This window comes from Suricata suricatta, chromosome 2 (assembly GCF_006229205.1).
Source record: "Suricata suricatta isolate VVHF042 chromosome 2, meerkat_22Aug2017_6uvM2_HiC, whole genome shotgun sequence".
Classification (NCBI taxonomy): domain Eukaryota; kingdom Metazoa; phylum Chordata; class Mammalia; order Carnivora; family Herpestidae; genus Suricata; species Suricata suricatta.
The window spans coordinates 153,435,255-153,447,784 of NC_043701.1; the positions used below are offsets into that span (position 1 = coordinate 153,435,255).

The 12,530-nt window shown below is 36.6% G+C and overlaps 1 protein-coding gene across 2 annotated transcripts in view; it reads left to right on the forward strand.

The window, feature by feature from the left end:
* The window catches only part of EXOC6 (exocyst complex component 6), a 187,961-nt gene that overhangs the window by 140,601 nt on the left and 34,830 nt on the right, over positions 1 to 12,530 (forward strand). For both annotated transcript variants that reach the window (XM_029932241.1, XM_029932240.1), the window contains one exon: positions 9,624 to 9,697. In XM_029932241.1, coding sequence (XP_029788101.1) covers positions 9,624 to 9,697 — 74 coding nt within the window. The remainder of the gene's footprint in view (positions 1 to 9,623; positions 9,698 to 12,530) is intronic.

Sequence of the window (12,530 nt, forward strand, 5' to 3'; positions counted from 1 at the left end):
ATGGGATAGGGCATCTGGATGGCTCAGTTGGTTATGTCTGACTCTTGATTTTGGCTCAGGTCATGATCTCACAGTGAGTTCGAGCCCCGCATCAGGTTCTGCACTGACAAGGTGGAGCCTGCTTGGGATTCTCTGTCTCTCTCTCTCTCTCAAAAATAAAATAAATAAATAAACATTAAAAAAAGAAAATCTCCATAAAAATATATATATTCTCATGGGATTACTTTTTACTACTTTTTTGGTTATTTTTCTTTGGATTGTTTTCTTTTTTTAACCTGTACTAGGCAAAACTTGATAAAATGAGTTCAGGAATGCAGAACCATATATGAACTTATGTAGAATGTTTCTCTTAAGACTTTATTTTATTTTTTAAGTAATCTCTACACCCAACTTGGGGCTTGAACCTATAACGCAAGATTAAGAGACACATGCTCCACTAACTGAACCAGCCAGGTGCCTCCTTATATAGAATTAAAAAAAAATTTTTTTCAAATCAGCCTTAAGATGGTCTGAACATACGTCAGGAAGTTGAGACCATGATTCCAGTCCTGGCTTCTTTTGGACAAGTGTCTTTGAACAAACCAACAATTGAGAGGCATCAATTTTTACTGTAAAATACAAGATTTGCAATTGATAATTTCCAAGGTGTATCCAGTTTAAGATTGAGATACAGGAAACTTTAAGGCAATGAAATGTGGAGCTTTGGAGTCATACACTAATTAATTCCTTACCTACTGTGTGTTTGGTATTTAGGCGATACAGTGGTCAACAAAATAGGAAAGATTATTACTGCCTTGGGATTTAAGTCCAGGGGAGGCCATCATTAAATAATTGCACCTGGTAAATATGATTGTAAATTGCCAAATTTTATGAAAGTATTTGGTACTGTGAAAAAGTATAGGAAGTAGACCTAATTGAGAGAAAAAATTATATAGAGAATATGAGGTAGGGTCTATGCATGAATGAAGTGGATACTTGAGATCAACCGTACTGTAACCACAATGCTGCTGTAACTTCCGGGCTGGAGGCGGCAGGAAGGCATCCATTTGGAATCGCAAATGTAGCTGTCTCTGAAAGCTGCGTGGGACCTTTGATCCTATGATAGACTTTGTATAACTTCAAGAGAAATTGCTTCTTCATTGGAAGAGGATTTGCCACGCTTGGCATGAAGCATATGTTCTTAATCTTATGTGTCCTTTTATTTTATACTTATTAAACACCTGTTATGTATTGAGCCCCAATATACGTTCCTCATAAATGCAAATGCATAGAGGGAAAAGATCAAAATGTCCTCTTCAGTTTTTATAAAGGTACCTTTGAAATCTTTTACATCACTAACAGAATATAGAATATTTCCAGAGCATCAGGCAATCAGAAAGTTCTACCCCAAAATAGATCTAGAATGCCCTTTTTCATACATTCTATATAAATATCCAAATGAGGTTATCCCTTCCTAAGAGTTTAACATCTTAAATGCACAGGTATTAGAAAAGTTCCATATTGAAGAGTACTAGCCTCTGTTTCAGTGGTGACTTATTGAGTAACAGATGAGTCTCTAGATGTAAAGGCCTTGGTCTTTTTCAATTTGGATAAAGGCTTAGCCCACTTAAAAAAATAGATGAAGGTTTTTTATAGGTTATGTGTGTCTCTGTGTGCACGCACATGTGGCATTGACCTCAGGGGCTCTAATTCTTGTCTTAAAAAGAGATTTGTACCTCCAAATAAAAGGATTCAGAGAAAATCATGTGGATATATCCATAGAACAGTAATTTGATATCTCTTTTTTTTAAGTTTATTTATTTATTTGGAGGGAGGGAGGGGGGAGAGAGAGAGAGAGAGAGAGAGAGAGAGAGAGAGAGAGAGAGAGAGAGAGAGAGAACGAGAACATGAATAGGGGAGGGGCAGAGAGAGGCGGGTGCAGAAGGTCCAAAGTGAGCTCTGCGCTGACAGCAGCAAGTCTGATGCGGGGCTCCAACTCACAAACTGTAAGATCACGACCTCAACCAAAGTTGCTCAACACACTGAGCCACCCAGATGCCAGCCCAGTGTCTCTTTCTGGATGCTTTTTTGCCTCTGTGAACTGGTCCTGTTTTTAATGGCACTTAAAGTATCAGATTAAGACTACTTTGTCTATATTTAATTCCAGGAAAAAGAGATGATTAGAAACTACTTTATATAAAAGTGAGGCGATGAATGTAGAGGGGCATTTCATCCTAGAGGCTTATGTCCCGTTGCTGCCAATCACATGTAACAATATAAGTCTGACTCAAGAATTCTAAGACCCTCCACTCCCAGGCATGAGTTCTTCACAACCAGAAAAACCACTAGATGGTGCTCTTAGTCATTCCTTCTAATGACACAACAGGTCCACTTCGAATACTTTCTTTGCCTAGCCAAAATTTGAGTTCCAACTAGCTACTTTAAATCTTCAGATGTAGCAAGAAACAGAATTATAAGGAATCTGTCCAATATGAAGACTATTGGTATTCATTTTCAGTTATTTTATTTAGTTATAAAATTATTCCATTTTAGATACCCTGCAGTCTTAAGACTAGTCTCACCTCCTTACCCTCTATTTCAATTATTTGTCAATTCTTTCAGTCTATTTGCTCTTATGACTCTTTCTTCTCCATCCCCCAACCCCTGACAGTTCTAAATGTTCTATGAAGATGTTGTCTAAATAACGCACATTCTCTAAATAACTGTTTGCCTAGAACACGATTGTTTAAGGACTTATTTCCTCTGTACTTAATTTCAGGGAAGGTTTTATACTTTCATGCCAAGATAGATACGTACAGCCTGACATCCTAGCAGTTTTATACTCCCACACCAAACCCTGCACTTCTATATGTAGATCCTGAGGGCAAATTGCTTTGTTATATACATACAAATAATTTGTGTTTTTGCCTACAAATATTCTTTACTCTCATAAAACTTAAAAGATGGCCAATTTGTAAGACATTTTTTGGTCATTATAATCACAGTTTACATAGCATGTTATTAGTTTTTGCCCTCAGTTTCTTCTTCTAAGTTAGTTCAGACTTGTCCTCTTCCTAGTTAGGTTGTGATATAGCAGAGGTTTACTCTGTTATTTTAAACAACCTTCCCAGTAAGATCAGACATCTCCCTTTCTAGCCTTTCTTTTAGGGTATTTTAAAACTTTGGATCATTTATTATTATTAAGTTCCATATTCTAGCAGAAAATAAGAGGAAATGACTGTATCATGAAGTTATTTTGTTTTCAGAAAAGTAACTGGTCAAATTGGACAGTTAAGAGAAAAGCCCAGGGGCGCCTGGGTGGCTCAGTCAGCTAAGCATCCAACTCTTGATTTCCGCTCAGGTCATGATCTTGCAGTTTATGGGATTGAGCCCTGTGTAAGGCCCTGTGTTGATAGGGCAGAGCCTGCTTGGGATTCTTTCTCTTTCTCTCTCTCTCCCTCTCTCTCTCTCTCTCTCTCTCTCTCCCCCTCCCATCTCTTGTGCTCTTCTGCATGTGCATGCACTCTCTTTCTCAAAATAAATAAGTGTTTTTTGTAAAAAGAGAAAGAGAGAGAAAACACAAAGAGTTATACTAGCTTTATTTAAAAAAAGATTGAGGTACCTGGGTGGCTCACTGAGTTAAGTGTCCAATTTTGGCTCAGGTCATTATCTCATGGTTCATGAGTTTGAGCCTCTCATCGGGCTCTCTGCTGTGAGTACAGAGCCCACTTTGGATCCTCTGTTCGCTTCTTTACCCTCCCCCCTCTCAAAAATCAGTAATAAGCTTCAAAAAAAACTTTAGGGGTGCCTGGCCGTCTTAGTCAGTGGAGCATGCGAGTCTTGGTCTTAGGGATGTAAGTTCAAGCACCATGTTGGGTGAAAATATTACTTAAAAATAAAATCTTTTGGGGAACCTGGATGGCTCAGTCAGTTAAGCCTCAGACTCTTGATTTCAGCCCAAGTCATAGTCTCATGGTTGTGGGATCAAGCTCCATGTCGGGATCCATCCTGACCGTGTAACCTGCTTGAGATTCTCTCACTATCTCTGTGGCCCTTTTCCAACCACCTCAAGAAAAAAACCTTAAAAAAAAAGAAAAACTTTAGAAAGCCTGGAAATTTTTTTTTCCTGGAAACTATTTTTAAATTTTATTAGAAGACCAGGATCAATGTGTGTTTTTATTTTTAAGTTTTTTTAATTCATTTTAAGAGAGAGAAATAACACAAGCAGAGGAGGGACAGAGAGAAAGGGGAGAAAGAGAATCCCAAGCAGACTCTCTGCTGTTGGCACAGAGCCCGATGCAGGGCTTGAACTCACGAACCATGAGATCATGACCTGAGCCAAAATTAAGAGTCAGATGCTTAAGCAACTGAGCCATCCAGGCACCCCCAATTTGTATTTTTTAAAAATATCCTTCATGGCAGTGCTAAGTGACGTAGACACAGACACTGTAATAGAAAAGTAGACATTATTAAATAAAAATAATAAAAAGATGATGCTAGAGAATAAAACATAGAAACCCCAAAATATGACAAATCATATACAAAATGAGGATCTGAATGAGCCAAGAAGGAATCTCACAATAATACTTAAAGGGATTCCAAAAGTTAATATTCAATTCCTTAAAATTTCAGAGGTTGAAATCTATCTCTGAAATTATTGGGACCTTTAGACAATAGAAATGAAAAAAAATTTTTTTTGGTGTAAAAAGGTGATTTTATTAAAGCATGGGGACAGGACCCATGGGCAGGGAAAGCTGCAGTGCAGGGTGGGGTGTGACTGTTTTATGGAGTCAAGGGAGAAATGAATTACTTTTATTATTCATTCAACACATTTACTGATACAGATTATATAAAAGTAAAAGAAATGATCTCTGCTTCTCATAAGTTTCTTGTTTAGTGAAAGGACTCACAATTTAGTTTCTATTAGTAAAAACATTAGGGATATTCTCAGCCATCCTCAATTATTTTGAAATAAATATAGTATATAACCTCAGAGTATTCTAACTCTACAGTCCATTCACCATATGTGGCTATTACATTTCAATTAAGTAAAAATTCAGGTAAGTATAGATATGTAACATTTTCATTATTGAATAAAGTTCTGTAGGGCAGCACCATTCATGAGCTAAACAAGCTACATAAAATATCAGTTACCAAGACTGGATTGCATCTCTTTAGAATTTATTTGTTCATTTGTTCAGTTTTCCTTCATTCATTTAAGAAACTTTTATTGACTACTCATTACATGTCAGGCATGTAATAGGGATATAGAAATGGAAATATATTCTCAACCCTAGGGAATTCATGGTCATGTGGGAAGACCCAGACAGATAAACAATTATAAGATAGCAAAATGGGTGGTGTAGTTAGACTATCCAGCCTGTAGGATAATGGAAGTTTTTCACTGAAGGTGATGATCCAGTGGAAGAGTAAGTTGCCAGAGTCCACCCCCAGCAGGTTCAGGGTTCCCTGAAGGATGGACGGTGTCAGCACTTGAGAGATGAGAGAGCCTCAAGTTTCTTTCTGATCACCAGGCAGGCATCTCCACATTGACCAGAGAGTTAGCTTTATTTATAGAAAAATGTATGGGATACAAAACAATAGTGGCATTTGCCTTAGGCAGTGATTTCTGATGACAGATTCTTTTGGCATGTAAAAATTTCCAAGAACATAGATTGGTAGAAAACTCATGCATAATCTTTATCAGTAGTGATTGATTGTAGGTGATTTGGATGCTTATCATATGGGGAAGGAAGGCATATTCAGCATTAAAATATAAGGCAATGTTTTTAGCATAGTAATACCAAAAGTTAAGTTCTTTGTGAGCAGGGGTCAATAGCCTGTTTTCTTGAGGGGAAGAAAAACAGGTTTCTCAGGAAATGCTCCTATAATCACAAAAGAACAAATTTCTACAATAAGTTCCTTCACAAGGTGTGAATAGCATATTTTAGGATAAGGGGACAAGTCATTCCTGATACCAGTCAACAAGGTGCTTTGGGGGTTGGTGCTCAAGCAAAAATAATTGAGTAGGGGGTGAATATTGGTCACTATCTGATGGTGGGACGCCTTGCAAATCTGCCTTACCTCACACGGAGTTTTCTCAACTTTAGTGAGTTCAGAAATTGCTTCCAACAATAAGTAACAATGACGGAAAAGAAGGGGAGAAAGGCTGCTCCCAGCAGAGGGATCATAGAAACTCTGGAAAGGGACTGTGGCCTATGCAAGGAAGTGCAGGTAGTTTGGTATGGGGAGAGTTCAAGGTGCTCCTAGTGAAGTGGTAAGAGATGAGGCTAAAGAGATCGTCAAAGGCCAGATTATAAAGGACCTTATTTGTGCTGCTTTATTATGAAGGTGATGGGGAAACATTGAAAAATGTTAAACTGTGAAGTGGCCCCAGTCACATTTATATCTTACATAAATCACACAGAGTAGTGGATGGAGGGGTGGCAGAGAAGAAGCAGAGAGATCAGAAAGGAGTGTGTGTCAACATCCAAGCAAGAAATGATAGCTTGAACTAAGGTAGAGACAGATTCAGACTCAAGATATTTCAGAAGACAGAAACAACAGGACTGAGTGAATTTTAGTTTTAAAGAAGAAAAAACTATGAAGCCATTGAACAAATTGAATAGCATATAATTACAAATGTCCTCAGTACCGGATGATTATCAGATTGCTAAATTATCTTCTCTCCCTAGAAAACATTTGAGAAGACGCACTTCCATATTGGTTGGGTTCTAACCGAAAGATGGGATAGGATAAAAGATAGAGGCTAAATACTTAATCAGACTCTGGATCAGTGGATTGAATGCTAGGAGATCCTGGGCAAGTCATGACATTTTTATTTTTTCTAATCTATAAAATGAAAGACTAAGTGGCTTTTAAAAGCCTTCAGGAGACCAGTGAAGGTATCAAAGGGAGTTTCTCTTCTAGCTGCAAGATTTTATGATCCATCATAAAAAAGTTATTGTGATGATCACTATAGGTGGTGGGTGAGAAAGTGCTTTGTGAACTGTGAGGTGCTACATAAGTGTATGGTACTATTATAATTTTGACTCTAAGCTCTTTAGTTTGATGCCAAGCACTGGGGCTTAAACTACAGTACCTTAAATAGGAACTGAGGGAGAAGAAAATGACAGATTATTTTCAGTGCAGAAAAATTCTGGGATATTAAGATATTGATCTTAATCTGGGAGATAAATCTGGGAGAATTAGATAATAATTGAAATTGAGCTTATTTTTATGCCTGGTATATAAAGTAAGTTCCCTTGTGTTAGAGGAAGTATTTATTTTCTGTGTATGGGTCTGTATACGTGGAGGTGGTTGGTAGAAGCTGAACTAACATTACAGCCTTGGTGGAAACCATTAGGGATTCATAGTTAACTGTTACTTGGAAACAGTAGCCTGAGATTGTGGCCAAAAAAGCTAACAATATGATGGGTGGTCTTAAGAAAACTACTTTTCACTTTTTAAATTAAAAAATACTTTTGGGGCACCTGTGTGGCCCAAGAGTCAGTTAAATGTCTGACTCTTGATTTTGGATCAGGTCATGGCCTCACAGTTTGTGAGATCAAGCCCTGAACTGTCTTCTCAGAGCCTGCTTAGAATTCTCTCTCCTCTCTCTCTGCCTCTCCTCCGACTCACCCACACATTCTCTCTCAAAATAAGTAAACATTAAAAAAATGCTTGTAGTAGGTTGTTATAATTTTGTTTATTATTTTTCAATTAAGACCTGATGGTACTAGAGAAAGATAGTTATTTGGGACATGGTTGGGGGTGATAGGGTTGCCACAGTATGAAAGTATGCTCCTCTTCACTATATGAAAAGGCGATGATGTGAGTGAATTACACTAAATATTAAAAAGTGTGGCTGGATTTTCTCAGTAAATCTTAGTTTTCTGGAAATAGGGGTCCTGAGGAAAGTGAGTGTAGTCACCTATCTAATGGCCATAACTACAGATGTAGTAAGTACATTGCAGAGAACCAAGAAGTAAAGGGAAAAAATGATACACCTCTGAGTAACAAAAAGATTACTCCTACTAGAAAAGTACATATACTCAAAGGCTTATATAAAACCCATTCACCTTACTTGTGGGAGAGGCCCTTGCTCAGGCTGTATTTGCTCTTGCTTTAGACACAATTCTAGTAGTGGATTAGCTGACCGGCCAGCTTAAGACTATTAAGGGTAGCATATTAATAAGGTAAATGAGAGAGCAGGGAGTAAGAATTGATGTTAAAACTGCAAGAGAGAAGGCAGAAAAATTATAAACACTAGACACAAGAACTCAAACAGCATAGCATTCTGAGCTATTTAAATAAATAAATAAGGGACTTAAAACTGCGGTAGCCGTGGGAATTTATTGTATTGTAGAGAATAAAAAATGTTCTTAACAATAATCCAGGAAATTAAGAAACATTTGAATAATATTTAGAATACTCAAAAAAAGTTTAAAAACGAAGTATTATGTTACAGTTCAAAATTCCATGAAAAAATGCTTAACATTAAAAAGTTTTGATGGTTAAAGCAAAATTAACATTATCTTAAAATAAGAGCAATAACCAAAACTTATTCTAACATTTTCATTTCCTAAAAGTGCCTGATGTATTAAGCTATGCAAAGCTTTCATGTATTTAAATTCAAATACATGATTCTGAGCCTTTCTAAACTATATTTCACATATAATGCACACTTAAGAATTCACATATAATGAACTTAAGAATTACTTTTGTTATTATAAGAACTATATATATAGGCTGAAAATTTAAATGCCTTCTAAAGCTTAGATAAATTCATAAATGGAAAATCTGTAATGTTTTCTAGGAAAACTCGGATATTAATGAGGAGAGAGGATGCTTGCTGGCATTCTTTTATCAGAGAAGATTTCATATAAAATGATAAGGTCTTTTTTGTGAGTTAGAAGTCTTTTGTCTTCAAAATAACTAATACTGGAATTGTCTTCAACTTAACTAAACAAGCTATGTTACTAGAATTAAATATTTTCAAGTACAAAAAATAGTTGAAAAAATTTTTTTAATTATTTTCAGTTTTGTCTTAGAATATTTTTTAGTTTTTAAAGAGATGAAATTCTTTTTATGGAAAAAAATGTTAGACATGAGCAGACATTCCTGCGTCATCATCATTTTGCTACTTAGAACACTTTACCTGTTGTCTACACGTAAAGCCGACTTTTTATGTGTTTGCCCATCATTGCTTTTAGCTAGAGGTAGGATTTTTATAAGCATGTTCTGTAACAAAGGAGAATTTTTGAAATATGTTGACAGCCATGGAATTGGTAGTTTCAAAATGCTTCTATAATCATTCACCTAAGGCTAAATAGAGTCAGAAAATTTTTCTTGATTGAAGTATATTACTACTTTTGAACTTTTTGTGGGATAACGATTCTAAATTTATTGTAATTAAGGATTACAGTGATTAAATGGTAGATTAGAAGTTTAAAATTATTAAAATACTTGTGGTAATGGGTGTGGAGAGCATTCTTAGTAGTGGAAATTGAAGGCCATAAATAGTCTTCATTTGAAATGGTTATGTGTAAATATTATGATACATTTGTAATGAGTAGAAATTAATTTAATGGTTAAATCCTTGTATATTTCACAATCTTGTTTTTATTCTTTTTTTTAAATAGTGTTTGCCAGCTCTGAGCCTGTGCCAGGATTCCAGGGGGATACCCTGCAGCTAGCGTTCATTGATCTCAGACAAGTAAGATGTAATAATGTAGTTATTTAATGCCATCAACTGTTGCCTTTTTTCCCCTAATACTGCAGGAATGCTTGCTCTTTTGCCTTGAAACAACCTTTCTTTGAAAAATTGCTTCTTTGATAACTAGTGTTTGGCCCTTCTCTCTGAACTTGTATCTCTATTTGGTTCCTCAGCCTCATGGAGCATTCTCATTGGTGAATATCTAACTTAGCCATTATCTTCTAGGCACGACTAAATAACTTTCTACTTTGGTGTAATGACACTTGAAATTTGAGTTCTTTCTATTTTTCAATGTTTATTTTGAGAGAGAGAAAGCACATGTGTGAGTGGGGGAGGTGCAGAGGGAAGGGGAGAAAAAGAATCCCAAGTAGGCTCCACACTCAGCATAGTCTTGAGATCACAACCTGACCTGCTGTCAAGAGTCAGATGCTCAACCACTGAGCCACCCAGTTGCCCCTGAAGTTTGAGTTACTTCTTAATAATTTCATGGTCCTATATGAAAACTGGTTATGTCATTAGTGTCAGGACCCAAGTCAGATGTAAATTATTACAACCTAGAAAGGAGCCCCTTGCTTAAGATTTTGCCAGTAATACAAAATGCTTTTTTTTAATGTTTATTTATTTTGAGAGAGAAAGAACATGCACGCATGCACAAACAGAGACAGAGGGAGAGAGAGAATCCCAAGCAGGCTCTGAGCTGTCAGTGCAGAGCCCGACGTGGGGCTCAATCTCCTAAACCCATGGGGTCATGACCTGAGCTAAAATCAAGAGTCAGATGCTTAACTTACTGAAACAAAGCCACTGTGAGGGTGCCTGGGTGGCTCAGTTGTTAGAGCATGTGATTCTTGATCTTAGGGTTGTGAGTTCGAGTTCCACCCTGGTTATACTGATTACTTAAAAATAAACTCTTTTTTTTTTTAAATAGCCACTGTAATTATTAGTTTATTAATAGTCCTAGCCCCTTTGGCGATGGAGATTACTGAAGATGGGGCCCCACCATTGATATAAATAAACTCTACCAACAGTTATGTTTGGAGCAGGACCAATTTGAGCAATTAAGGAATTGTAGTTTCAGTAAATGTTTAAGAATAGAGATGTTTTTGCTTTAATTTCAAACCAGTGTTCTATAAACATGTATTTTACTAAGTACTGATTATTTGGAGTGGGGTGATATGGTTGAAAAAAACACAAAAGTAATATAAGAGAGAGTTTCAGTCTTGTGGAGCTTAAAACTCTTTTAGAGAAATAAAACACCCACAAACTGGATAGGAATGCTTACAGGACAGTGAGTCATATGGATAGAAATGATGTATCTTCAAGTTAGGTTTCAAAGGTAACTGAAAAAATTATTCCTATCTCCCAATTTTATCTGTAAAGCACTGAACATACATGTTAATATTTATTTCTGTCTGTAGTCAATGCTCATGTATTATGCCAAACCAGGAATCTGTATAAATCTGTAAATGACTAATCTTACTAAGGTGGAGAAGATCGTAGAAAATGAAGAAGGTGGACTCTGAACTTTTATTCTCGTTTACTGGAAGGTATTCTTTCTGTTGAAGGAGGATCTGTTTCCTTTAGGAATTCTCTCTGTTGCAGTCTTACTGCCCTGAATAAGATGATCTGATACAAAAAATGGAGTCTGCTAGCAAGCTGGAAATGGGCTTGATTGTATGTTCATTTCTCAGGTTACAGCCATGTACCGGGGCGGGTGTCCCTGTTACAAGGACACAAGTATGTTCTCCAAGCTAACGAGCATGTAATTTGAGGGTATCGCCCATTATATCCAATTAATCCGTTCCCAGAAATTTTGACATTTATTATGTGAGGCTTTCTCAGTTTTGTGGGAATTTGTATGGTGTTAACTAGTTGGTAACCTCATGATAGAGTTGTGAATAAGACCACATAATTTTTGAAACTGTGGGTAAAAATTCTATTCTTTGATTTGTTCAAATAGGTGGTCAGTTCAATGCATATTAAAATTCTGATCCCAGGTACTTTTTCCTTCAAAGACAGCCATCATTTGACACCAAAGAAGGCTTCTTTACAACCATATGGAAAGCATTTCCTCACTAGGGAATTGTTAGTAAGGCATACTTGCAATTATTAATAAGCATCTCAAGTCTTTTGGTTGAACTTACTTTTCACGTAGGTGCACTTACAGGCATTAAGTCCTGGTTGACTCTTCCTCACCAGTGTAATTTTTAAAGAAACTTTTTTTTTTTTTGTGATGTTGTAGCCTTTATTTTGTTTTTTATTTTATTAATTTTTAAGATTTATATCTAAGTTAGTTAACATACAGTGCATAATGATTTCAGGAGTAGATTCCAGTGATTCATCTCCCATATTAAAGAAACTTTTAAGTAAATAAAAAAAATCTATCAGAAACATTTAGAATTCTGAAATCTGTTATGATACATGTAAAGCTGATAAAGATTTATATAGAAATAACTATTTAATATAAAACACAGTTTTGGGGTGCCTATGTGGCTCAGTCACTTAAGCGTCCAACTCTTGATTTCTGCTCAGGTCATGATCTCATGGTTCATGAGATGAGATCTGCGCTTGCACTGAGTGCGGAACCTGCTTGGGATTCTCTCTCTCCACTGTCTGTCTGCCCCTCCTCCAGTCATTCATTCTCTCTCTCAATGAATAAATATTTAAAAAAAAACAACTAAAAAACCACAGTTAAAAGTATGATATTTAGAGGCACCAGGATGGCTTAGTCAGTTAAGTGTCCAACTCTTAATTTCAGCTCAGGCATGATCCCCCGGTCTGTGGGATTGAGCCTCCCTTCTGGCTCTGCGCTGGCAGCACGGAGCCTGCTTGGGAT